The sequence below is a fragment of the Sorghum bicolor genome, chromosome 10, assembly GCF_000003195.3.
Source record: "Sorghum bicolor cultivar BTx623 chromosome 10, Sorghum_bicolor_NCBIv3, whole genome shotgun sequence".
Taxonomy (NCBI): domain Eukaryota; kingdom Viridiplantae; phylum Streptophyta; class Magnoliopsida; order Poales; family Poaceae; genus Sorghum; species Sorghum bicolor.
In genome coordinates this window covers 58,582,343-58,609,149 of record NC_012879.2, presented here as the reverse complement: position 1 = coordinate 58,609,149, position 26,807 = coordinate 58,582,343, and the positions used below count along the sequence as shown (strand labels likewise).

General features: G+C 48.5%; 3 protein-coding genes across 4 annotated transcripts; 2 read left to right on the top strand and 1 right to left on the bottom strand.

The window, feature by feature from the left end:
• On the top strand, window positions 7,069-9,410 carry LOC8065131 (RING-H2 finger protein ATL43). Its single transcript, XM_002438889.2, has one exon. It carries the CDS (start codon window positions 7,517-7,519, stop codon window positions 8,723-8,725), a length of 1,209 nt encoding a protein of 402 aa, XP_002438934.1. The 5' UTR covers window positions 7,069-7,516; the 3' UTR covers window positions 8,726-9,410.
• LOC8063812 (protein STAR1) lies at window positions 17,905-21,453 on the top strand. The gene is made up of 4 exons (XM_002438888.2): window positions 17,905-18,103; window positions 18,212-18,556; window positions 20,700-20,887; window positions 20,984-21,453. The coding sequence occupies exons 1-4, from the start codon at window positions 18,085-18,087 to the stop codon at window positions 21,236-21,238; spliced, it is 807 nt and encodes a 268-aa protein (XP_002438933.1). The 5' UTR covers window positions 17,905-18,084; the 3' UTR covers window positions 21,239-21,453.
• LOC8065130 (microtubule-associated protein futsch) lies at window positions 22,308-25,354 on the bottom strand. Of its 2 annotated transcripts, none has more exons than XM_021448981.1 (2): window positions 25,127-25,354; window positions 22,308-24,353 (listed from the first exon to the last, which is right to left on the bottom strand). In XM_021448981.1, the coding sequence occupies exons 1-2, from the start codon at window positions 25,337-25,339 to the stop codon at window positions 22,521-22,523; spliced, it is 2,046 nt and encodes a 681-aa protein (XP_021304656.1). In that variant the 5' UTR covers window positions 25,340-25,354; the 3' UTR covers window positions 22,308-22,520. The 2 variants fall into 2 exon arrangements, with proteins under 2 accessions (XP_021304656.1, XP_002437517.1); XM_002437472.2 differs by lacking the exon at window positions 25,127-25,354 and adding an exon at window positions 25,001-25,097.

Here is a 26,807-nt window from a genome sequence, read left to right as displayed (position 1 = left end):
CGAGATCGAGTCAAGGTGCTGTCAGGTTACAAGGAATTTTGAACACAAAAGGATGTTTGTTACTGTGTTTATCCCCATTTGACCGATCCAGCGGTAGGGCTAGGGGGGCTCTAGCCCCCCCTACCGCTGCTGGACCAGTAGAGTTCTTAGTATTTTCTTTTTAATTTTAAGCACAAATGTATAAGTTAAGGTGGGCTGGGGCTTTTACTTTTTATGAGTTATTTTGTGAATTTCATTCCTGATTGATGTTTTCAATATAAAACTACTTCGAGCTATTATATTTTTATATTATAATGGGTTATAGTAGAGCTAAGTCGACGTAGCACTTTTGTTCAGCCCCCCTAAATTTTTTTCTGGCTTCATCCCTGAGCCCAAGTGCTTTCTCACATAATGTGCTAGTGTGACTTGATGCAATGTCATCAAGCAAAAATTACAGCCCCGTTTGTCAAGTACAAGAACTAAAGAATTGCAGGACCAACAAACTTGTACTCAAATAAACTTAAGATCCTCGGGCTATCGTATGCTATTTGTTCGTCATTACTAGAGATACAAATTACTATGAATAATGCTGTGCAATTTGGATGACTAGGAACAATCATATCTTCAAAGGTATACCTGCCTCGGTATGAGAATGCAAGAACCTGCTCTCTGGAACTAGAGCTTAGTTCACCGAATCAAGAGGAAATATCTCATCAGATTTCAGGAATGGAAAGCAAACTTCTCTTGAGAGCTAATTTTATCCCTGTACTTGTACTCTAGTTTTCTGTTGTTCCTTTTAGATTAAACTGTTTTCCTCTGCACTTGTACTGTACCTTTTTCTATTAGTATATTTCCAGCATTGGGACAAAACCTCTCCTGTTTTTTTTTATTTAAAAGAGAGAGATTCAAATTACACATCCATTTGTTTAATCATGGCAGAATTCTCATCTTGGTCCTTTTCAAGTATTGCAAAAGGCTAAATTTAGTCCTTAAATTGCCATTTCGGTTCTTAAAGTTTTCGTTTGGCCTTAGTTTTATCACTGAACTATCAAAATGACCAATATCGTACTTAAACTTTGTATTTTTGACATAACTTCCTTCTATAAACTCTATCTCACTTTGTTATATCGGATTGTATTGATTGAGAGTACTTCTTCATGCTTGTTATGGTATTAGTGAGGTCTGTTGCTAACAGTTTTATATGAGTAAATTTGGTAAAAAAATACAATATTAACTATTAATTCAATTGAGATAATGTAAATATTATAATATCCAATCAGACAAAGTATTAAAAAACTTTGGATCATTCTTGTACTTAGCTTGTTTATGGTCCAATATGGTCTCAGCCGTGGTTTCAGTACAAAATAGTCAACATAGAGTATGACATGCAAACATGCACGCCAACCATTCGCATAAACAACTGGAGTTCGTGGAGTACCTCTTTAGGTGCTCTCACAACTCTATCTTTTTTCTCGAACTGAGTGCGTGGAGCTGAAACCGTTTGGCTAAAAAACGTGGAGCAGAGCAGTCCCAAACACACCCTAAAATACAGATGAAATCATGAAGACTACTCCCTCTGTCCCAAAATGAGTGTCGTTTTAGATTTTTGTGCCACAAGTTTGACTCAATTTGTAGAAAATATATGCAATATTTATATCTCTAAATAAATTTGTTAAAAAACTAGACTTAAAGATCTTTCCAATGATACTGATTATGTACTATAAATACTAATATTTTTTACTATATATTTAGTTAAAGTTATTTCTCGGGAAGCGAAAACGACACTTATTTTGGGACGGAGGGAGTAGGTGCAAACGTGCACGTAAAGGCTAATACTAGCATAAGAAAAAAAAATATCAATTATATGTCTACAATGAGAACAAAACTTGACGGCATGTTGTGGTTAGGGTACTCCGGACTCGATTAAGTATCTACTAGTGCATTAATCCATGCTCTCGCACAGGTTAGAATTTTAGGAAATATTACTTAGCTATTATTTAATATATATGATAAATAAATTTAGATTTTGTTCTTATTTATTTTGTAACATATAGATACTCACAGTTTACTTTCCAAAAAAATTTCATAATGATAAGGAAGGGGATTTATGGAAGCATTGTGTATTTTAATTTATATCTTTCATAATGGTAGATGTGAGTAATTTGGATATAAAGTTTGAGGGTTATTTGAAATTACCTTTCATAATAGTAAAGATGGGTAATTTAGATGCAATCTTATGGGGTTATTTGGATTTGTGTTTTATAATGATAAAGGTGTATAATTTAGATGCAAATTTAGGGTTATTTGAGTTATCTAATTTATATACAAATCTAGGGGATTATTCTGAATTATCTTGCGTATTGGCAGTGATGGATAGAGTTTATTCATAATAATGGCAGTGGTGAGTTCTTTTTATTCTAAATTACAATAGATCAATGGCTATTGTCGATGATGATGATTCAAGTCTAGCAAATTAAAGGCTAGATGCATGTGTTTTGTTTATTGTGAGAATTTTTAGAATTTATCTTTTTTTTTCTTCTAGCATATTTGGTGGGAACTAACGTGGTGTCTTTATTTGACCCTCTAATTAGTAATAACCTCTCCGTTCTAAATTATAAGTCGTTTTGATTTTCTTTGGTATGTCTAGATTTATAGTAAAATCTATATATCAAAATAAATCGATTTATAATTTAGAACAAAGGCAATAGTAGGATTAGACATGAGAAATTGTGAATAGATGGAACTGTGATGGTCGATCTCCTCAATCTTTAAACCGCATCATGATGAGATGAATATGATAGACCAGTTGAATATCTAGAATGTTCAACGAATATGTATAGATTGCAACTATGTTGTGCGCTTGAGGAGTGTCAATTACACCATGGCACACTAGAGTATTCTCCTCCTTTCAAATCGTATAATAAAATCTAAAATCTAGAATTGCTAAAATATACCGTAACAAACAAATGTAGCCGTGCTGGGTTTCGTAATAAGGACTTAATAGAGTGATAACGTGGAACCATGGGCGCACCATTCTGCTGCGCAGCGCGCTGCCACGTCCAATACAATAGAACAACTCCAATCAAACACCTGCGGTACTGGACAGCCACATTGGCATCATCACGGGACACGTACAGTACGTTGGGCGTCGGCATCGAAGGAGGAGCAACGGGGGACATGGCATTGGCATTGCGCCGCAGCAGGTGCCAGCTGCGCTCATCATACTCGGTGCATTGCATGTAGGAGTAGTACTACGCACTGCTGCCTGCCTACTACCTCCTTCGGTCCTCCAATCTACTGTAACGGTAGAGTACCACTGCAGCATTTAAGCTGCGCCCATGCTCCTGGATTCGAATCGATGGAGCGGGGATCGTATTGTATGCTTGCACATCACAGCTGGCGCCTGTCGGCCTTGTCCAGGCGCGCCGCACCGCGCACTGGTGCCAGCCAGACCGGCGTCCCCGGCGTCCGGCTGGCCCGGGCCAGCAGGTCGTCTGGAAGAGCGCCGCGCAGGCAGGCAGGCGGACAGGCAACCCGGCCGGGACCGCGAGCGCGAGCTGCCCTGCCCTGCCCAGCCCTGCCCCAGGCATGGAGGCCATGCGTGCCCGTCTGCCGTGCGCGGTGACCACGCAGCGCAGCGGCCTCGTCCAATTCGCGGGCGCGCGACGCGTCCTACATACTACACGGCTAGCCTAGCCCGCCTCGTACTGGGCTCGCACGGACAGAGTGCTCTCTGTTCTGCGTGCGACCGAAAACGTTGGAGAGGAGGACACTGGAGCAATGACATGAACTGCGTGCTTGCACCGTGTCATTGCCGTGTCATCCGTGCGACAGCTAGCCATTATCGTTGGACCCAGAATGCTGCATGCCCAGGCCAACCCTACACGAATCTGCCAAAATATCTCGTTTGGGCTGAATTGCACAGGTCATCTAGCTAGACCAGGCAAGATATTTACATCTCTGATTAGCCGTGTGAGATGCCCACGCATCACATCCAGTGGTAATAATTGGAGACAAACAAATATCAGCTTTCATCGCCTAATAACGGCTAGCTGTTTGTTTACCCCGGTTTACATATCGAGTTTATAGGCATGAAAGAAATTAAAAGAAAAAGGCTGGAAATAAGCTAGTCCAAAACAGCCTGTAGATGTGGCATGGAGCACACAGACTGAGAAAGGGCCCTACATGGTTCATACGAATACGGGAAGATGGACATTGACGAGCCCGAGCAAGAGAGTTTCGGGGGACTATTTTCGTGTTTCTTTCGGACATGCTTATTTGAAGTACAGAATCCACTTGTCAACTGTGCTGCAACACAAAGAGAAACAACAAGCCTTATCCAAAATACTAGTGGTACCGTATATATAATATAATAATAAAAATACAAAAGCATATCTTATTCGTTTTCTCCAGATTACCAGTTACTGCACCCTTTTTTTTTTTTGCTTTTTTTGAGCAACATAGTTTTTTTTTTGCTTGCAACACAGTTTTTTTTAGAGCAGATGCAAAACCGATTTGGTGCACCAGGACTCTAGAGGAGGATGGCATTGGGCCACAGTCCGGTCCATTATGAAGGCTACATTTGCCGCAAACAGCATTTGTGGAGAGAAAAATTGTTGACTAGACGCTTTGCCCCGTGTGTCTAGCAAAGTAGGGATCGCAGGCAGCATAGTGGGCCTGAAGAATGCGTTGGACAAGGAAGGCCGCCTCACTATTTCCCTTTGAGCTCCAGGCCGCTCAAGAAGCCTCCACCATCACCATGTGACCTGGGCCAACTTTGCGTAGGGTAGTGCCCCTTAACGGCGACGGCTGGGCCCAAAGAATCACAAGACGTCGGGTGGGCTGTGGGCTTCGTGTAGGCTCGCCCAAACATGTCAAAGAGGTCCTTCTTCCCTTCCCATATGGCCATATGGGGGTCGAAACTGAAGCTTTGGGTTTAACTGCGAGTCTGGGACTGGGAGCGACCAACAATAACCATGGCAGCAGCAATTGCCGAAGCTCAACAACAAGGAGAGGAGACGACGTCAGTAGATTCGGCACAACCATCAACCATGTCGGCTTCTCCCGGCCCACGCGTCGTCGTCTACCAACCCAGTGTCCTACATGGGACGCCCTGCACCAAGGTGTGTCGTCGTCAGAGCCAACAGTGAACGTCTACACTAGCTCTGCAGCTAGGATCGCGACGTTACCTGCCCGTTCCACCACGCACACATATATGCACATATACGCAACGTGCGCTCTTCCTCTCTCTCGGCGCTCGGCGACAAGCCGCTCAACTGTTCCGGCCATCACCGTCGTCCCACCAATACATCCTCACACGCGCTGCCGCAGTGCCGCCACCAGGCTGCTGGATCGATCATCATCTTCCCCCGGCCCGCATGCAGCTAGCTCCAGACGCCGGCCAGCCGCCGGTAGGGTACACCGTGTCCAGTTGCGGCAGCAGCATCAGGCCAAAGCTAGCTAGCTAGCTTAGCTCTCGTTCGTCGTCGACGCATGCGGTAAGGTAAACTCTCTCCAGTTACAGCTAGCGTACTCGTACAGCACGCGCAGTGTACGTCGCGCGCCGAACAGACTTATGTCGCCCGCCGCGCCGGCCGGGCCTAAGTGTGTGTGCATGCCGCGCCGCCGAGCTGTACGGAATCCGGCCGGGCGTGAAACTATTGCACCACAGCGGCGGTAACTGTTGTCGAGCAATGAGCACGCACCCAGTCCAGGCGTCAGGAATCAGCCACGAGCCATCAGGTAGGGTTCCGGTGTTTCACTAGCTAGCCGCGCGCGGGTGAAGAAGAAGCCGAAGCCGGCCGGTCGATGGCGAGTTTGGTTTGGTGTGGGTGTGGCCCAAGGAGGATCGACGACAGAGGCGCGAGAAACAGGGGCACGGACAGACGACGGACGGTGAGCAGAGTGCATGAGCAGTGAGCAAGTGGCCATGGTGGGCTATCATTGGCGTGTACTTGCACAGTGCCGGCGCATCCAGATCTACTGGAGCCACCGCTGTCCCGTCCCCGGCCGGGCAGAGCGCGGCGCTCGCCGCTCCGTACCGTACCGGTACCGCTCTCCTCCTTTTCCACAATTCCACTCGCCGGACGACATGAGAGCAGGGCAGCAAAGCGAACAATGAGCATGCTTGCCCAAGGCACACCAAGCCCCGAACGAAATCAAGGTCTCAGCTGAAAACACACCTCTGATCTTCAAGTGCAGAGCGTACCCAAACCTCTCACCGTTTGGAGGGCACGAATTGATTTTTACCTTGCACCCTTGAAAACGGCGGGGCATCCAGTACCAGCAGTCCCTGAAACGGAAAGTGCAGCACTGGTCCTGCTGCCGATCCTGGCTCTGGGCTGCGGCCTGCCTGCCGCTCCATGGGACGAACGACGAAGGCCGGACCGGACGAGGCGCCCTCTGAAAATTATTATTATTATTATTTTTTGGCAGCAAACATTCAAAATGCGAGAGCAGAGGAAGGGCAGGCTCACGTGTCGGATACCCGCGCCCGGCGGAACGGAACAGAACGGCACGGGACGGATACCCGCGCCCACACTGCCACCATCACCGTCTCGCTCGCCTGCCATGACTGCCAAGCGGGGCCGGGCCGGGCCGTGGCTGCCCGCCGAAGCAGTGTCTGCGGCTGGGCGCTAATCGCGCCCACCACACGAGCCAGCACACGCCCACGCTCTGCTCTCTGCTCTGATCTTTTTTTTGTGGGACGGGGGCATTCATTCATTCCCTCGGCTGCGTTGCGGCCGCGCGCACGAGCTCCGTCCGATCTCAGGCGCCATGTCCATGTTGCCAGCCAAATTTTAAAAAGGTGGTGGGGTTCCCATCTTGCCCACAAGCGATTTGTATTGATGGGATGTCCAGAACAGTAATCTCCCACCCCATCCTTCTTAAATGCGTGCTAAGCACAAGCAGGAGTAGATTACTCGCTTGAAACAGGGGTCTCTGTCTCTGCTCGCCAACCCATGCAGCCATGCTGCGATTCTCGCCTTTCTTTAGACAAAAATATAAATAAATAAATAAACAAACAAACAACCAAACTGCGTTCCTCGTCTGACACATGGCCCCACAGTGCCACAACTAAACTGTCAGTGCCCCTGTGTACTGTACTGTACTGTACTGATGCCACTCTCATCTCATCTCCCTCGGCGACAAGCCGCACGCGGGTGGCTTCACCGGCGGAGCAGCGCAGCTGACGTGGGTCCACTCTCCCAGGCCCCCCACTGCCTCATCTCCTCGCCACGAGGCCCCATCGCCGGGAGATCGGCTCACCGCCCCCACTGCTGGAAGAGCTAGCCTATAGCCTAGGAGTAGCCTGCTGCCGCTCCACTCTACGAGTCTCCACCGCTATTATTACCCCTACTACCGCTTGATTACAAATCGTGAACGCTTGTGGTGGCAGCAGCGGCCACCGGCAGCGCGACCCACACCCGGCAGCAACACCGCGTGCGGCTCACTGGCTCCCGCCTCGACCTCGATCGGTCATCGCCAGCGAAGCTTCGCCTTAGCCGGGCCTGCGCTGCGAGAGGAGGAGGAGGCGATGGAGCGGACGCGGCGGCTCCTGCTGTCGGACTACGACGGCGCGATCGAGTCGCCGCTGCCGTCGCCGCCGCCGCCGTCCTCGGCCACGCCGTTCCGTCCCGGGGTGGCCGTCGTGGTCGGCATCCTCACCAGCGTCTTCTCCATCACGTTCCTCCTCCTGCTCTACGCCAAGCACTGCAAGCGCAGCGCCGCGGAGTCGTCGGGGCCCTACGGGAGCGCCGGCGGCTCCGGGTCCTCTGGCGCCGGTGGCGCGGGCGGCGGGGACCGGAGGAACTCCGGCGTCGACCGCGCCGTCGTCGAGTCCCTGCCCGTGTTCCGCTTCGGCGCGCTGCGTGGGCAGAAGGAAGGACTCGAGTGCGCCGTCTGCCTTGGCCGGTTCGAGCCCACCGAGGCTCTCCGGCTGCTGCCCAAGTGCCGCCACGGATTCCACGTCGAGTGCGTCGACACCTGGCTCGACGCGCACTCCACCTGCCCGCTCTGCCGCTCTCGCGTCGACCCGGAGGATGTCCTCCTCCTCCCGGAGCCGCCCAAGCCGTCTACCACGGGACCCCCTGACCCGCCAGAGACGAAGGTGGCGGCGGCCAAAGAGTCAGCTCCGGCTCCGCCTCCTGCTCCAGCTCCAACGCCCGTGCAGTCTGGGCGGAGGATCTCTGGCCGGCACTCGACGGGTTCCGTGCGCGCGCCCGGGCGCGTCGGCCCGGCCTCGCGACGTTCGGCCGACGGCGGCGTCGCGGTCGGGTGCTTCGACGGCGCCGCCAAGGCGCGCAAGGACCGGGTTCTGCTGGTGGAGCCGGCGGCCATGGTGGCGGAACCTGACCCGGTGGCGCTCGACCGGCGGTTCGGGCACCGCATCCTGGTGAGCACCGCGGGCGGTTGCGAGGGCGAGACAGCGCCCGCGGCGCAGCAGCGTTGGAGCGACCTGCGTCCGTCCGACCTCATGTTCGTCCGCGCCGAGTTCCTCGTCACGGAGGCCGGCCGCTACTCCTGCTCCGCGGCCGTCGTCAACTCCGGCGGTAACGCCAGGAGCGCCATCGGCGTGCGGAGCCTGTCGGAGCTGGCGGCCGGGGTACGCCGCCTCCCGCCCATCCGCGCCGGCGCGTGCGAGGGCGAGCCACGAGCCGCTGGCGGTGGCGCACGGCGGTGGCCCGGGTCGAGCTGGTGGGCGCCGCGTGGGGCCACGCCCGGGCGTAACGGCCCTATCGCCTAGGCCTGCGTGGCTCGGGACCCCACGTTGCAGCCGGGAGAAGAAAGTTTTTCCGCCGTCGACGTCGTTCATGCCAGATGCCACGCAATTGCACAGATCAGTAAAGCGGCGGGGCGGGGCGGCTGGCCGCTCTCCGTGGTCGCCGGCGCGTCACGTGATGGGCAGCGTGGGAATTATGTATTGGCGGGGAGGGGCCCTCCCTACTTTCGTCCGGGGCCACGCCGGCCGGCCTCGGAAGCCGCGCCGGAGAGCGAGGAGGAGGCGCGGAAGGGATGTCGCTTTCGCGGGAATCTCGAGGCGGGATGTGTTGGTCCTGCTGGCTGGTAGTGTACGTGCGGCGCGGATTGGCTGCGTCCCGCTCGTCCCGCCCCGCAGATGCCGCCGCGGGCATCGAGGCTTGGCCGCGCCGCGGATCCCCTGCGGCCGGGCCGGACGGGAGGCGCGGCGATCGGTCGAGCGCTGTGCCGCTGTGTGCCGTGCCGTGCGCCTGTGGCCGTGTCCCGTGCGTGCGTGCGGCTGCGCTTGCGCAGGTGAGGAATTGGCGCCTTGCGTCGGCCGGGTCGGGGGTTAGGGAACCATACGAAAGCTGAAGCGTGCTTTGTGTAGTTGTACTGCTGCCTGCGAAAAAGTTCTTTTGTCTCGCTGTGCATGAGGAGGAAGAAAAGTGCCTCGGCCTTTTGGTGTACTACTACTGTACTACTACAATGTGTAGGTGACTTGGCCAACGAGCTGCATGGCATGCGTGCGAGCACATGAGCATGTCAAGCAGCGCAACTGCACCACCAGCAGGCATCTCGCTTTTGTTCCTTCCGGCGTTGTCTAGCGAGCAGATGGTAACGTACGTACGTACCCGCGGCGTGGGCGGAGCGTTCGGCGGCCGCACGCTTGCCTCCTGCGCCGGCCGCACGCCGTCGTGGCCTCGTGCTCTCCGTGCCGCGCATCAGTCACCCACCGCCTGTCCCCCATCCCATGCCGCCGTGCCCGTGCCACGGCCGGCCCCCAACGGCTATGTCACCGTATCACACACGGGTGCGCCGCTTCGAATACTCCCGCGGGACGACGACCATGATTGCTTGCTGCTGCCGTCGTGTGGCGTGGCCCGCGCGCGCACGTTCTCGCGTTAAATTTTGCCTTGTGCACTTCTGCTGCCTCTCCCCTGCCGCATTGAAGGGAAATTTCTCGCCCTTTTCAGCGCCTGCCTGCCTGCCCCTCTGTGCGTGCGTGGGCGAGCCTGACACGGCCGCGATCAGTTCGCTGTACATGGCGCAGCTCGAGCTCTCTCTCGGTGGGGCGCCGTAGCCTGTGTGGCCTGTGGCTGTGGGTCTGGGGATCACTGATCCCCGTCGTGCGTTGTACTGTGCCCGGGCGTACGTTCTAGTATACGGAGTACGTACTCCGTATGTCTCGCTGCGGTTTCTGTAGCCGTGAGCCTGCACTGCTGCACCCTGCAGCAGCAGGGACGTGTACGCCCATGATCCCACCGTGGGCGTGGCAGGCGCCTTCCCTTTTTGGCCTCACTCGCCGCCCGGACCAGGACGCCAGAGCGTAGTCGCGAGCTCCGCATCCATGACTCCCCTCGTGACACGCGGTGCGGTGCGTCTTGCGAACAGAACCGGCAGGCATCGACGCGGCAGGCGGGATCTCAGCTCTCCGGTGGCCAAGTCCGGCCACGGCTGGACCTCTCCATTCTCGGCCGCTCCGCTTTTTTGGTCGTGGGCTCGGACACGGTCCCGACACGGCTGCCGTCCTCGTGACACGCCCTCATGATCGCGGCTCCGATACGGTATCCCAAGAAGCGGCCACATACCACTAGCGGGCGGCTTTTCGAAAAGCAACGATGCCGCTTTCTGGGACAGGGAAACCACGAACCCAGGCCTCGCAGGAACCACTATACATTCTGCTACTCCTACTGCTAGTACACGGCGCTGGACTGCTACTGCTAGTGCTGCCGACATGATTCTCGTGACATGCAATCAATCCCGTTCTGCGTCGCCGTACGATGTGCTCGTTCCGTCGTTCGTTCGTGCGCGCACCGATATTTTTCCTTTGTTTTGTGTCGAATGTACTCCACCCTGTTTTGTTTGGTACCGTTACAGGTCAGAACGGGGACCGTGGAGCAGAGAGACGGCAACGGGTACTTCACAACGAAACTTCCTAATTCCTATCCCAGCCAAGCTAGCACCCTCGGCCTCGCCATTTCCTCCCTGATGAAATCCAAATTTCCCGCAATGAAGTTCAATTTCGTTCATGTAGACGGTTGGCAAAACAGCCCTGGGATCGGGGACTGATCAAACATGGGTAAAGCCAAAAACCTGGTAGGCTTTTTATCGTGTTATATGTGAGTTTGTTAATGGATAAAAAAGCTTGATCCAACATGTTTGCGAGCGGCGTCGGAGAGTGTACTACTCAAACTCGTAGAACCATAGAGATTGAAAACATGATCTATCATATGAACTCACTCATATCTGCCAACAATGCCTCACTGTTTTGATAGACATGTCTCTATTCAGTGGCTGTATGTAAAACAAGTTAACATGCATGCTCATCCAAAATTTAAACCTAGCTTACTCCCCCTCCTCCATCTAATCATACTGCAGCGGAGGCCCAATAGATACACATAACCCGTATGGACATGATGAGTTTTAACACGAAACACTAGTAACAGTCATATTTTAAATCCTACGAATTTGGGTCTATATAAAACCTAGCGGGTCTAGTATGTCTGTTCCCATGTCAATCTTGGAGAAGGTTCATACGGCCTATCACCATTCACACCTTAACTTACTGTCTCACCCAGCACAGCACAGTATTTGCAAGCTTGTACTCCTTCTGTCTCTGAAATCTGAATTCCTAAAATCTATGTAATTTTTTTTAAAGTTTAATCAATTTTATAAAAAAACATCAATATATATAACATAAAATGAATATATTTTATAGAAATATATTTTATAATAAATCTAACTCTAAATTAAAGCTGAATATGGCAGTACTGCCGTGGGTGGTGGTGGTGGTAGGACCGACAGTAGCATGTAATGTATCACGTCCCAGTGCTCCCATGCATGCAAGTTCCTTTCAAGTTTCAACGACCGGGGTTTGGCTAGTAGACCGACACGCGTCGTTTTCGTCGTCAATCTGGCGACGGGATGGTTGAGGACTTGAGGTTGAGGCGCTCTCTCTCTCTCTCTCTCTCTCTCTCTCTCTCTCTCTCTCTCTCTGACTCTCTGACCGATCGATGGCGACGCGGAGGACCACCGACGGCGACGTTCCGAGGTGGGCACGCATGCCCAGGCTCATCAGCCGCCAGCCCGGCCGGCCGGCCCACCCCACCGGCCCACTCAGTTGCAATGCCAATGCGTGCGCAGCGTTGTACTGCAGGTGATGAGGTGAGCTCGCATAGTCGCATGCATGAGTGACACACAGCAATACAGCATGGCTCAGCAATGAGCAAGACGTCGAGCATCGCATAATGCAGGGAAGGAAGCTAGGTGAGATTCGCGACGTGATTAGCGGCACTGTTACGCCGTCGTGCCAGGGAGGTACAGTACGTGCTGCAGTGTTTAGAGTGACGCCAGCTCGGCGAACGGGCCGCCACGGCATTGACCGCCCAATAGGGATCCAATCCTCCAGACCCCGTCGGTTTCAAATCATGTCAATAATTCGTCCGTGCTAGTAGCACGAATGAAGCGACGTGTGATGTCTGATGATGATGGAGCCGGGAGCCGTAGTTTCAGTCTGAATCAGACGACAAAGCACCGGGGGATATACATAATGCTACTGTGCTGTCCGAACTCTGTTTCGTCATTACAGTACTCGAAGAGATGCAATCTCGATCGTTCAGTTCATGTGCTGCTTGCCTTCGTCATCCCCTACGTTACTACGTAACCCCAGTTTAACTACTACGGACATCCATCGATTAGTTTCTGGCTGACATGAACTGATTTTTTGTTCGGAACTTGTCGGACGCAGCATGATTTTCAGAACCACCGTCGCCACTCAACACATGATATTCTGCAGTGCCATCTCGGAAGTCTGAGGCAGGCACATTGCTCCCAACTTTGACGCCACGCACGCACGTGTAGTACGAACGAACACATTGAGTAGTGTATGTAGGTTTAGGCTAGGGAAACATGGCGCGTGTTCATTCAATGGTCTGTAGTCAACAAGTGACGCATCATTGTTTCATTGGTTGCCAGCTATATTTCTTCTGAAATCGGTGAGTGATGAGAGCTACGACTACGAGTAGTAGCTGTAACACCGACGTGATAAAACAATTGTAGTGAATTCTCTTTTAAAAAGATTTTTTGTTACGTCAATACTAGTACTAAGGCCCTGTTTAGTTTCCCACCTAAATTTTTTTCATCCATCTCATCGAATCTTTGGACACATGCATGAAACATTAAATATAGATAAAAAAATAAACTAATTACACAGTTTAGTTGAGAATCGCGAGACGAATCTTTTAAGCCTAGTTACTCCATGATTAGCCTTAAGTGCTACAGTAACCCACATATGCTAATGACATATTAATTATGCTTAATAAATTTGTCTTGAAGTTTCCTGACGAGCTATATAATTTGTTTTTTTATTAGTTTCTAAAAAACCCTCCCGACATCCTTCCGACATATTCGATGTGACACCTAAATAATTTTCATTGCCAATCTAAACAGGCCCTAACTATCGAAGTGAAGGCAGGAGATGGCTAACTGTAGCAAACGATCTGTGCAATAACAGAGGCCCTGTTTAGTTCTTGGGCCATTTTACAGAATGATCAAGATTCTCTGGCATATTGATCTTTACGTCACATGCAAGAAATATTAAATATAGCCAAAAAATAATTAATTATATAGTTTATCTATAATTTACGAGATAAATTTTTTAAACCTAGTTAGTAAGTGATTGAATAATAATTACCGAATCTAAACGAAAATGCTAAAGTAATCATTTTGCAAAAAATTTCGCAACCAAATATAAAATCTCCAAAGTTTTACATCTGAATTCAATGAGCCTGCTTTGGTTACGTACAGTTGTAGTAGCGCCACAAAGTTATTGGCAGCTGTTTGTTGGTTGGCCGGTGACATTCATTCAAACATGCATGATTCTCTTAGTTCCCTATCTAAAAATTTTTCATCCATCACATCGAATCTTTGGACACATGCATGAAACATTAAATATAGATAAAAAAATAAACTAATTACACAGTTTAGTTGAGAATCGCGAGACAAATCTTTTAAGCCTAGTTACTCCATGATTAGCCTTAAGTGCTACAGTAACCCACATATGCTAATGACAGATTAATTATGCTTAATAAATTTGTCTTGCAGTTTCCTGACGAGTTATGTAATTTGTTTTTTTATTAGTTTCTAAAAACCCATCCCGACATCCTTCCGACACATTCGATGTGACACCCAAAAAAATTTTATCCCAGGCCCGTTTAGTTCACCACCCAAAAATTTTTCATCCATCCCATCAAATCTTTGGACACATGCATGAAACATTAAATGTAGATAAAAAAATAAACTAATTACATAGTTTAGTTAAGAATCGCGAGACGAATCTTTTAAGCCTAGTTACTCCATGATTAGCCTTAAGTGCTACAGTAACCCACATATGCTAATGACAGATTAATTATGCTTAATAAATTTGTCTTGCAGTTTCCTGACGAGCTATGTAATTTGTTTTTTAATTAGTTTCTAAAAACCCCTCCCGACATCCTTCCGACACATCCGATGTGACACCCAAAAAATTTTCATCCCCAATCTAAACAGGCCCGCAATCGATCTTCGGCGCCACATGCACCTGCGTCGTTGGAGCATCGGTGGGTAAACAAGCAACCTGTTGGCCTCAACATTCGTGAAACCAGCTGCACCTCTCAGTGTCAGGCAGCGATGATCTTGACGATCAAGCCACTGAAATCGATAGCCTAAAAAGAGCTGCCTAGCAGACAGAGGTACCTGGGCGTGAAAGCAAAGAACTAACTGCTGATTGATACTGCTGCTGATCCATAATCATGGAGGCAGCCAGTAAACGGTCAGTGCAAACTATTTTGAGCCAATTCAGGCCATTGTTTTTTTTTCACCTTTTTTTGGAGAGGGGAAGAATCAGGCCATCTATGAAGACAGTGAGCTTCCTAGCCCACATAGGAAGCTCAGTTCTTATTAATAGGACCCAACTAGTCTTGTACCTTACCTTAGTAGAGGCTTAAATCCCAATATAGTAGCGCTACTGTTTTGGGCGGGCCTTTTGGCCTCCGGGCCAAAACTCAGAGGCACGCGGCACACCACGACGCAATTCGGTCGGGAAGAGCGTGCGGCCGCAAGCAACCGGAGCGAGCCTGACTGAGCGCCCTCCTGCAATAACTCTTTACCTTCACTGACAATTCATAAAAGAAAAAAAAATTCATTGATGTATAGCAATACAGCATGAAAATGTATATACTGCAATCAATTTGTTTCATTAATATAGTATCCTACTAAAGGTACCATTTGACCTGATGTGAAAAAGTTATAAAATCACTCAAACACCATCAGAACACCGGTGATCTAAACAAAAAGGTTAAAACTTTTAATTTTACTGGTAAATAATTTAAACTGAGATATGGGAGTAGGACACTATTCCTTTTTCCTCTTAATAGACTAAACATAATCTGCAAATATATTTTTTCAATAATATAGAGATACAAAAATTATAGGTACCACACCTCGAAGGATCTTGGTATAGAAAATAACTATGGTTAACATAGAAAGTGTAATAGCAAAATTACATAGCACGAGAAATTGAGGACCTATTTAGAGATATATTCCATTCTAAGCGTGTTTGTAGATCTAGTGCTAAAAAAAAGAATTAGTGTATCTCATTGATTCTATTAGGCTTAGCTCATATAGTAGCTGTCATGACTTGAAAAAATAAATCAAATGCGGACTGCAAATAAGTGAAATTGGAGTACCTTAGTACCAGAACAACGGCAAACCCTATGGTGAACGGAGGAGATCAGGACAACCTCTAGGTAGTGCTTCTGCTTTTTGTGCCGATTGTGCTGCCATTGGAACTCGTGATGTGTGGCCACACCGGGACTATCTCCTGGGTGGCGGCTGCTTGCACTGACGACGCGTCGCCTCGTCGTCGCGCCACCGTGGGGGCTCCGCTTGCCGGTCACAAATCCAATTCCACGGTCGTTCACCAATAACGAATCCAGCGAATCATCAGCTACTCCCGCAACTTTCCTTATTTAGAAATGATAATTTCCGCAACTTTTCATTTTTAGAAGGTGACTAAGTTATACATATATGTTATAGAATATAACTTATTTCTATAAATTATACTAACAACTTGGTATAACACTTTGCAAAACTTATCACCATATGACTTCTACCATATAACTTACAACTTATGCCAACACTTTGAAGCACAAAAGTTATAAAACATTTTTTAATTTTTCTTTTGCCTTTTTTTTTTCTCTTTTTATTTTTTATATAAGTCTATCAATTTTTTCTTTTTATATATGTTGTCAACCCTTATTTTATTTGGGCGATCGTTCACTTAGATTTGATGTAACAAAGGTTCAAACTACCTCCTCTTCTAGCATGTTTTTCCATAACCACCGCTGATGTCATATAAAAATAAAACATTTATTTTAAAATACTAGATGTAAATTTTATAATTATTAACTTTCTGCACGTAACTTTTATATCTAACTTTTTGTACACAACTTTTATATCTAACTTTCTACATGTAACTAGTAGATATTAACTTATAATTATTATCTTTTATGTCTAACTTTTTGCAAAACTGTTTGATTTATTATATTTTGTGCTTAACTTGCAGTTATTAACTTATATGTTAAAATTGGTTTAATTAAATTATATGCTTAAGTTTTAATTGTAACTTTTTTGAACGTTCGCTAAATTGTCTTGTCATAAATTATATTGATAAACTTGTTTCATAAAATATTATAGATAAAAGTTGTTCGTATAACTTTATCATGTAGTAAGTTATATGTATAAGTTATGTGTGTAACTTTGTCACAGTGAAGGTATATATTAAAGTCATGTATATAAGTTATACGTAAAAGTTTGTTCCATAAATTTTACGTAAAAGTTGTGAGTACAATTATTCAAAAAAGAAAAGTAGCGATTTTTTGACCTAAAATAGAAAACTTTCCAAAAATAGAAAATTGCGGGATTTCTTTTTTTGTCAAAAAAGAAAAGTCGTGGGGGCTGTCTGATCGTTCGCCAGATTCAAATCTAATGAACGTTCGCTATTTAGTGAGTCCGCTTGCCGGTGCTGCGCCACATCGGGAGAGGGAGAGAGGCGACGTACCTGGAGCGCCACCTATGCCCTAGCTTGCCTCGTGCCCACGCGCTGGCAGAGGGAGAGGAGTGAGGAATGAGAGAGATGAGACAGAAGAGGGAGAGGCCATGGGCCAGTGGCGTTGCCGTGTGCTTCTGCAGAAGTCGGGAGGAAAAGAGTGGGAGGAGAAGAGAAGAGACGAAGAGAAAGAGAGGAGGAAGATTTTTTTTTACTAGGGCAGTAGATAGGTGAGGATTAATTCTAGAGCATTAATCACGCAATCGAACGGCTGAGGAGATTTAGAGCGACATGCAGCTAAGTGCTCGGCAATCGGTTCCCCGTATAGGTGAATTGGACAGGAAAGATCTAGAACCACCCAATTTGAGTACTAGCAGAATATTATTTTAGGAGGAAAAAAAAGTCTAGAATGACACACCGATACGCTCTGTGTGCCATGGCATGCGCAGGACCAGTATGCCACCGAATGCGGGCCGCCACCGAATGCCACCGCTCTTCCGGCCGCCACCAAATGCCACGCAAGGGCAACGCACACACGCACTGACGCACCACATGGTCTTGATTAGTTTACCATGAAATTCAAAAAACTTTTTAAGATTTTCGTCACATTAAATCTTATGGCACATACATAAAGTATTAAATATAGATAAAAATAAAAAACTAATTACACAGTCTATCTACAATTTACGAAACGAATCTTTTAAATCTAGTTAGTCTATAATTGAACAATAATTGACAAATACAAACAAAAATAATTGTCAAATACAAACAAAAATACTATAATATTAAAATCCAAAATCTTTTCACGACTAAACAAGACAAGTTTTTTTTTACTAGTATCAAGACAAGTTGAAGCCCCCGCGAAAAGAACCCATCCGTCCATCTTGCGCCTGCGCTCCAAAAAGCCGAAGCACCACATCACAGGTCACACGGAGACGGGGACGCAGGATCGGCACCCCCCATCTCCCTCCACACACCTTTCCCTCCACCGAGAGTCCACTCTCTCTACTCGCTGCTAGCAGCTCCGGACGCCTCCTCCGCCGCCGCCGCCGCCAATAATGGGCTCAGCTTCGTCAGGTGAGAAACAACCAAGCTCAACGTACTGGTCGATCGATCAGGCAGGCCATTGTTACCATTTACCTGCAGGTCCGATCCGTGCATGACATGATTCGACGACATGGGCAGATGATCTCCGGGAGCACCTGCTGGACGTGGACGGCGGCGCGGCGGCGGCGGCGGCGGAGCCCAAGATACGGGTGCGCGGGCTGCGGCGCCGCGCCGAGTCCGCCGACGCCGCCACCGGCGAGGAGATCCTCCGGGGCGTCCACCTGGACGTGCCGCGCGGGGTCGTCATGGGCGTCATCGGGCCCAGCGGCAGCGGCAAGTCCACGCTGCTCCGCGCGCTCAACCGCCTCTGGGAGCCCGCGCCCGGCGCCGTGCTCCTCGACGGCGCCGACATCTGCGCCATCGACGTCCTCACCCTGCGCCGCAAGGTCGGCATGCTCTTCCAGACCCCCGCCATGTTCGACGGTACGTACATCGACAAAGTTGAATAAAGCTCGTATTTTTTTTATATACTGCATAGAGAAACAGGGATAAAACTCGGAATCAGTTTGTTCATGTTGCCAATGCTCGATCAAATCGATCAATTGATTGATGGAACTAGAACACAAGGTTCGATCGGTTAATTGCCTGCATAATGCATATAATAATACTAGGGAAAAAAATATCACAATTTGGCATTTGCTAAGCACATGGAAGTGTCCAACTGTGATAAGCTACACAAGCTGACATTTCTGGATTGAAAAGGTCAACGAGTCCCCGGTGATAAGCACCGTACCGTTCTGTACTCAGATAACATGGACGTGCATGATAAATAAACTATATATGTGCCATCACTATGAGCACACCACGATTTTCTTTTCATTTCACATTAGTGCAGACGTGCAGTAGTGCTTGGCTTCTACATCCTGAGATGCACAAATAATAACCATCCTTCAGTTGACAGAGGATGCGTGATGATGGCGAACCAGCTAACCTTTAAAGAAAGCTCCAACCGTTGAAAAATTTAAGTGGGATGCCATTCACTTTTTTTTAAAAAAACTTTGATAGTACTAGTACACAACTAGTTTATCAATAGAGAACCAACTTGTAGTTTTGATAGAGCACGAAATATTTTAGGATTGCTGAAGATCTGGTCTAGTGTATTGCCAGGATGTAAGGTAGGTTTGTCTCTTTCAAATATATATATACAACGGTAAATTGTGCCATAGCATTAACCAAGGCTAGCCTAGCAAACAATCGATTGCTTAACGAAGAGACAGCAAAAGCAATTAACTTTGTGAAATCGTCACAAACTTCAATTGACAAAGCAAGATCTGGGTACAATTTAAATGGACCAATGTCTAGTCGCGTTTAATGATGGAGGTGGGTAAGTTATATATAGATTTAGAGGCTACTTTACATTCACAGTGGCACAAGTGGTTACAACATGTTTGGTTTGCGGCTAACTTTATTGCTACATCACATGTTAGTCACGTCATATAACTTGCGAGGTAGTTGTTTGATATATTATCTGCAACTACATTACGCCACACTTTGCTAGTAACCTACCACACACGTCGTTGACTCGATTTTTTGTCAGACCTTGCACAAGTGTTATTTCCATTTTATGCCATGCTTTATGTAGGTGCAGCAATTTCAGTAAGGTTATGTGTGGCGAGATTAATTAGGCACATCATGCCATAACTTTTTAGTAAACATAAAAGATTCAATGACTGTTGTTGCTGATGTTTACAATCCACTGAATGAATGGTCTGATGTTTCTGAATTTCGTTTATTTTTTTTAGAATATATTTTTTCACCATGTCTCTTAAATTTTGAGTAAAGATAAAATTTAGTTGACTGATTCAAAGCTTCCTCTCACTTGAATTTTTCTGTCCAATCTAAGGATGGCACTATGTCCTTCTTCTCGAACGTTAAGAAGACTACAATGTGGGTTTAGGATTCAGGGTTCGAGGGCTTACCTAAGTCTATTCAGCTTAGAGGGATCATCGGGGGAGGTCACTAGCCCGATGGTGGTGGCGGATTTGGTGTGGTGTGAAGCTGTCGACCGGGTAGTGGGGGAAGGAGGTTGGGTGGGGGCAAGAGCAGAGGTGTCATGGTGATAGCCCGACAAAGCCACAAGTTAGGTTGATGATGGTTGTAGGTGTTAATGCACTGTAGGAGCTAGACGGTGGCAATGGAAGAGCTCAACTAGAGATAAAAGATGTGAAAGTGGCATAATAGATGATTTAGCGTCAGATCGTGTTGGATAGCGGCAGATCCAGCGGTTGCGGAAGAGGGGGAGGGTCCGTCAGAACTGGGTGGGGCAGCGAGGGTGAGTTGTGCTATCGAGGATGAGTTGTGCTATCGAGGATAGGTCAGGATGGTGCGCGCCGAGGAAGAAGAACAAATATGTAAGGGTGAAAGAGAGAGAATTGACCTGAATCCATCATTTTTCAGATCTAAGGATAAAAAAAGAGTCATGTGCTGATTGCCCTTAAAACAATCAGCCTCAACAGACTAAAAAATTTGACTGTGTGTGTGAGCAAGGAGTTGAAACAAAGTCAGCTCTATCAGTGGCCTCTTCGAAGCTGATTTTTCTGATTTTTTTTCTGCGTGCTTTTGGCAGGAACCGTGGCTGACAACGTACGATATGGGCCACAGTTGCGCGGCAAGAAGCTCACTGAAGCCGAAGTGAAGAACCTGCTGAGCCTGGCCGATCTGGACCCTGCTCTGTGCTCCAAGCCGGCGTCCGAGCTGTCGGTCGGACAGGCACAGCGCGTCGCCTTGGCACGGACCCTCGCCAACGACCCCGAGGCACGTGCACCGTCGCCTCTCATGCATGCTTCGTCTTCCTGACGATGTCCTCCACCATGGCCGGCTTGCTGACATCGATCGGATCGGTTGCTGCAGGTGCTCCTGCTGGATGAGCCGACGAGCGCGCTGGACCCGATCTCGACACAGAACATCGAGGAGGCCATCGTGCGGCTGAAGAAGACGAGGGGGCTCACCACGGTGATCGTCTCCCACAGCGTGAAGCAGATCCAGCGGATCGCCGACCTGGTGTGCCTCGTCGTCGCCGGCGAGATCGTGGAGGTGCTCGCGCCGTCAGAGCTGTCCGATGCCAAGCACCCGATGGCCAGGCGTTTCTTGGAGCTCAGCAGCTAAAGCCTGGTTGCAGCTTCGTTCAGGTTCCATCACCTCAGATGCTTTCTAGCTGTTCCGGATTGGAAAGGATCGGACGTGGTTATCTTTCCAATCTTTTCTGATGTTCTACTTTGTTTTCCTGTATACAATCTGTTAAAGTAGCTTCTGACAGCTAAAAAGTGTATGCAAGACAAACATGTTCTTGGCGGATTTGTTTTGTTTTTTTTTCTTGTCAACTGTTACTACTAGTAATTAGTACTAATCTCCAAACTCTAGTATTTCCAACAGTGCCAAAAAAATAATCCAAAATATAGTTTTCCAACCTTTTCAATTAATATTGGAAAGGGAAAATAACTCATTACTAATAATTTTCAATAGTTTACTCTAAAATAAAAACGCAGCCTCACTTGTAAATTTTTAATTTCCTTGCCACCTGTTGGACAGGGGTCTAAAAAGAGACATTGCTCTCCAGAATTTTTTTTCTCAGTCTGAAACATTGTTTTTATTTATTTCTACATACTCCCTCCATCCTAAATTGTAAGTCATTCCAAAAATCTTGGAGAGTCAATTTTTTCAAAGTTTGACCAAATTTAAATGATAAAATAATTATTATTATGATACCAACTAAATATTATTAGATTCTTCTTTAATTATATTTTCATAGTATACTCACTTTACGTTACAAATCTTAGTATTTCACTCTATAATTTTAGTCAAACGTGAAAATGCTTTGACTCTCCAAGTTTCTTGGAATGACTTACAATTTGGGATGGAGGGAGTAGAAAACCCACTTGCAGGAATGCCAGGCGAGTCTAGCATAGATTCTAAATCCAAAACCATTCACGGTTGCAATTAGCCCGCATGCAAGCACACACCTTCAAATAGTTGATGGGCGGCCCTTAAGCATTGTCTGAGATCTCCACTAAGGTCATGACTGCAGATGCTCTAATCTCTTTAGTTTAGTCATAGGCCTTCGCCTCGTTCGATCTGTAGTTTAGGCAAGGCAACCTCCAAATGGTTGCCGTAGAAGAAGCTAAATCACATACTACATTATACATGTCAAAATCTTAGGAAGAAACCGTACATATTGTATCGGTTAAAACCAAATAAACACTGCTATGTTCTCCTCATAAAGAACAGGTTCATCAAGAATGATCAAATCAGCAATATGCCAATGACACACATCTCCATTTGTTCGAGTGATCACAAGAAGCAACGATGGACCAACAAACAAGAAAGCAACAATCCAAACACCCCCGCCAAAATTCAAACCACAACTCGGCCTTCCCTCCAAAAATTCAAATCAGCTCGCCCGGGGGCTGTCCATGACGGTCTCGAACGCCCCCACCAGCGCCTTCACCTTGCTCTTCCGCTTCTCCATCAGCTCCCTCTTGGCCTCCTCGATCACGTCGTTGCTCCGCGCCACCTCCTTCTTCTTCGGCTGCTCCTCCTCCGACCGCTTCTCCATGGCCGTCTTCACCTTGCGCCCCTTGAACGCCAGCGCCGACGCCGCTGACCCCTCGGGGATCGTCGCCTGCTTCGATGGCGCGCTCTTCTTTGCCGCGCCCGCCGGCGTCGTCGGCGCCGACGCGCTCTGCTGCTGCGTATCCATCACCTCCTTCCCCTTGCTGATGGCTTCTGCCACCGGCGTCACGGGCTCCGACGCGCTCACCTGTTTAGGCACTGCCTCCACGTCGTCGTCGTCGTCGTTGGCCGCTTCTCTAAGTGGCGTCGTCGGAGCTGACACGCTCGATCCGGCAGTCACTTTTGACTCGTCGACCACCTCCTCGTGCTTCTGCAAAGGCGTGGGATCAGCTGCTTCCTTTGATTCTTCAGACATCACGCTCGTTTCCTCCTTGGGTTCTTCAGAGATCACGCTGGTTTCCTGTTTTGGTTCATCAGAGATCACGTTCGCCTCCGAGTTCTCAGTCACCTCTGCTTGCTGGCTCTCCTCGATGACCTTTTCTTCCACCGTGCTGGTTGTCGGCTCGTCTTCTCCCTCATGTGCTGCCGCCTCCTTCGCCGCGGCTTCTTCTCCAACGACGGCCGGCGAACCATCATCTGCGTGCTTCTGGGCCTCCGTTTCTGTCTGCACAGCCTCGCTGCTCTGCGGCCTGTCTTCATGCAGCTCCAGCTTCTCCGCCTTCACCTCCTCAGCCTCCACCTGTATGATCTTCTCCTCCACGGCGACGTCCTCCTCCTCCGCTTTTCCCTTCGGCTGTCCTGCGCCGACCTGCTCCTTGTGATACCTCACCGGCACGGTCGTGATGTCAGTACTGACAGCCTCCTGCGACGTCGGGACGTCCTGTTCGTTCTGGTCAGCAGCTTCGGAGTCCAACAGCACAGGATCCTCTACTTCCACGGGAGTCACGGCAGGCGACGGCTCGGCGGGCGTCTCCGGCTGCTGGCTCTGCTCCTCGACGGGCTGTGCTCTCGCCGTCTGGTCTTTGGCCCTGGCGGAGGTGGCACCAGCGCCGCCCTTGCTTCCGGACGCCGAGGTCGCCGCCTCCTCCTTGCTCTTCTTGCTGCGGGACCTGCTGCTGGCCTTGAACGCGTTGGACGCCCTCTGCATCAGCTGCCTCGGCGACACCGCGGCCCACCGCGACGAGGATGTCGACGCCGCCACCGGCGCTTTGGCCTTGGCCTTGTCCTTGGGCGTGATCGGCCGCGGCGCGCTCACAGGCTGCACCGGGGCCTTGTCCTTCTTGGGCGTGATCGGCCGCGGCCCGCCCACAGGCTGCGCGGGGGCCTTGTCCTTGGGCGTGATCGGCCGGGACGCGCCCACCGGCTGCGCCGGGGCCTTATCGGCAGACCGCTTCGCCGTGGCGGCAGTGCCCTTGGAGCCGCCGGCACCGGCGGCCGTGGCGGAGGACGACGAAGAGGGGGAGGGCGACGCCAGCGAGGAAGACGACGAGGAGCTGTGCATCGACGAGCTCACGGTGGGGCGGAGGAAGGACGGCATCGGCTTGTCGGACGCCGCCGCCGCCGCCGCCGTGGCGGCGGCGGCGGACGGGCGCGACGGGTCGGAGCTGCGTGGGCTCGACGGGGGCCTGCCAGTGCCGGTCCCGCTCCTGCTTCTTGGGCGCGCGCCGTCGCTCGACCGCAGCGACGGCCGCGTGGCCATGGGCGGCTTCCGCTGCATCGCAACACAGAGCAGAGAGATTTGTCAATTGTTTTGCCGGTACAAGACGTGATTTGGGAGATTTATATTTCCAAAGCTCCGATTTGTATCTGATTGACCTTGAAATGTTTAGACAACATGTATGCCATGTTTGCATTCTGTGACAAACACTCCTGCCACGTTGCGGTGACAATTGATGTTTTCTCATTTTTTTTATCATAAAAAAAACAATTTTGATCTCATTCCCATTTGTATTACAACACGGTCAAAACATTCAACTCAAGTGCAAGTTGTTTTTTTTTTACTATGGAACTATGTGTTTATGTCAAACAAAGCTCGTCTCAAAATGAAAAAAAAAACCGTTAAACAAAGCAGAACAAGCAGGCAGTCAAATTCTTCTTTTGTAGTAGTTTTTTTTTTCACAAAAAAACCCACATCTTTTACAGTTTTCTCCAATGACAAATATGCAGGGAAATTCTTTTAGTTATGTCAGCAAAAATAAAACATGAAGAGGGAGCAAAAGAAAATTGATGAATGAATCTAATGAAAAGCTAGACACTCAAATCACATAGCATGTGGCAACGCATCAGAGATGAACCAAGGTCTATTCTCCATGGAACTAGATGCCTTGGACGAGCCAAGGACGACGACAGCAAACGTACCTGGAACCTAATGCGGTGAATTCATGCATGGCTGCTTTCTCAACCACAGGAACAATGAATTGGAATAGCATATCATGGTCTTGTTTGCGTGTCTCAAAACCAAGAGGGGTGGAGAAACCGTCGTACCTTTGCAAGCAGGAAATGGCCAGGAATGGCGTGTTGTGGCGCAGTGGGAGGAGGAGGGGATGGGAGAAGACGAAGACGAAGAAGGCAGCAGCAAGATGAGAAAAAGCCGGGCAACAGAAGAGCCCCATGTTTGCAAACAGAACCTGTCAAATAGTTGGCACTTGGCATGGCAGCTGTTACTAGTTGACACCTGGTGAAGGATCCATCTGTCATGGGTGTCGCTCGCTCTCCGTTTGGCTATTTTTGCAGTGGTCAGACCTTTTCATGGTTGGTCCAAAATTAACCTAAAATAAACTAAGACAGCATGCCATGTATTAATGACTAGTATATATTAATATTATATGTGGGCTAATGAACTAGTAAAATAGGTAACCTGGAAAAACATTATTGGTTGCCTATTTGTAACCTTATTAGTTGTGATGTTTCAAACATATTTATTTCTATGATGAGAAATTGCTCAAAAACGTGTCCTTTCTGGACCAAATTCGATGATCCAAGGATCAAGGTAGCAGGAAACTTTTTATGGGCAAAGACCCATCTGTGGGATAATGAACTGGTAAAATAGAGTAACCTGGAAAACATTATTAGGTACCCAAATTTTCTCAAAAAACGCGTGCTTTCTAGACCACATCAACTGCATACCATTGGAGTTGAGGCTAGATTCGATGATCCAAGGATCAAATTTAGCAGGAAGCCTTGATGAGCAAAGACCAACCTGTTTATAGCATTATAAGTTGCGAAATTCAGGTTTGAATCAGAACATTGGGTCCTATGGCAATGGGGGATTCAACTAGCTAGTAGGCGTCGTTTGGATGCAAAGTTTTTTTTTTGGAGTTTTAGAAAAAACACTATAGTTTGTAAAATGCTTTGGTTTTGTACCAAGAAGTTTATAGTTTTGAAAACCATAATAGTATCACTAAAACGCCTAAATAAATCAGTTACATACCTTAAACTAAACAATTCTATGATCAAATAGAAAATAGCACAAATGTTTTTGACACCAAATGAGCACATTATAAGAAATATTTTATGTTGTGCCTAACGATACTAATTTGATTTCATCAATCTTGGTTCTTTTTTTCTATAAATCCCGTCAAACTTAAAAAAATGTTTGACTTAATATAACCCTAAGAATTTGATGTATTCAGGGACAGATGAAGTAGTGTTTTTAAAATTCATCAAAGAAAAAAACTATTCTCTACACAGTCCCTTTTTAATACTCCAGGTCTCCAGCATATACAAATACAAACATGGTGTAATAAGCCGTCTTCAACAGTTTTCCCACGTACTAGGCTCAACATAGGCCGTTTGGCCCGGTATCTTTTTTTTTTTTTTTGAGAAACGTTTGGGCCGGTACCATTGCTCTCGGCAAAGCGGAGGCCCCGCGCACTCGGTGGGGTCCGGGCTGTCTCTCTCGACTGGGCTTCCTTGTTGGCACGGCAGGCTGCCCAAACGCACGACCACCGGGAGGGGCAGCAGACCAGCAGTAGCACAGGCGCAGGCGCAGGCGCAGCGCAGTCGTTGACTCCACCCAATCATGCACGCACGGTGTCCGGCGGCGCGGCGCGATCCGCCGGTCCCCGTACCCGTACCCGCAAGCTGGAGTACGCCTGCTTTTGATCTGGCAGGCAGGACCGGAAGGAAAGACGCACTACTGCCTACTGGACTCCACCGGGTTGGC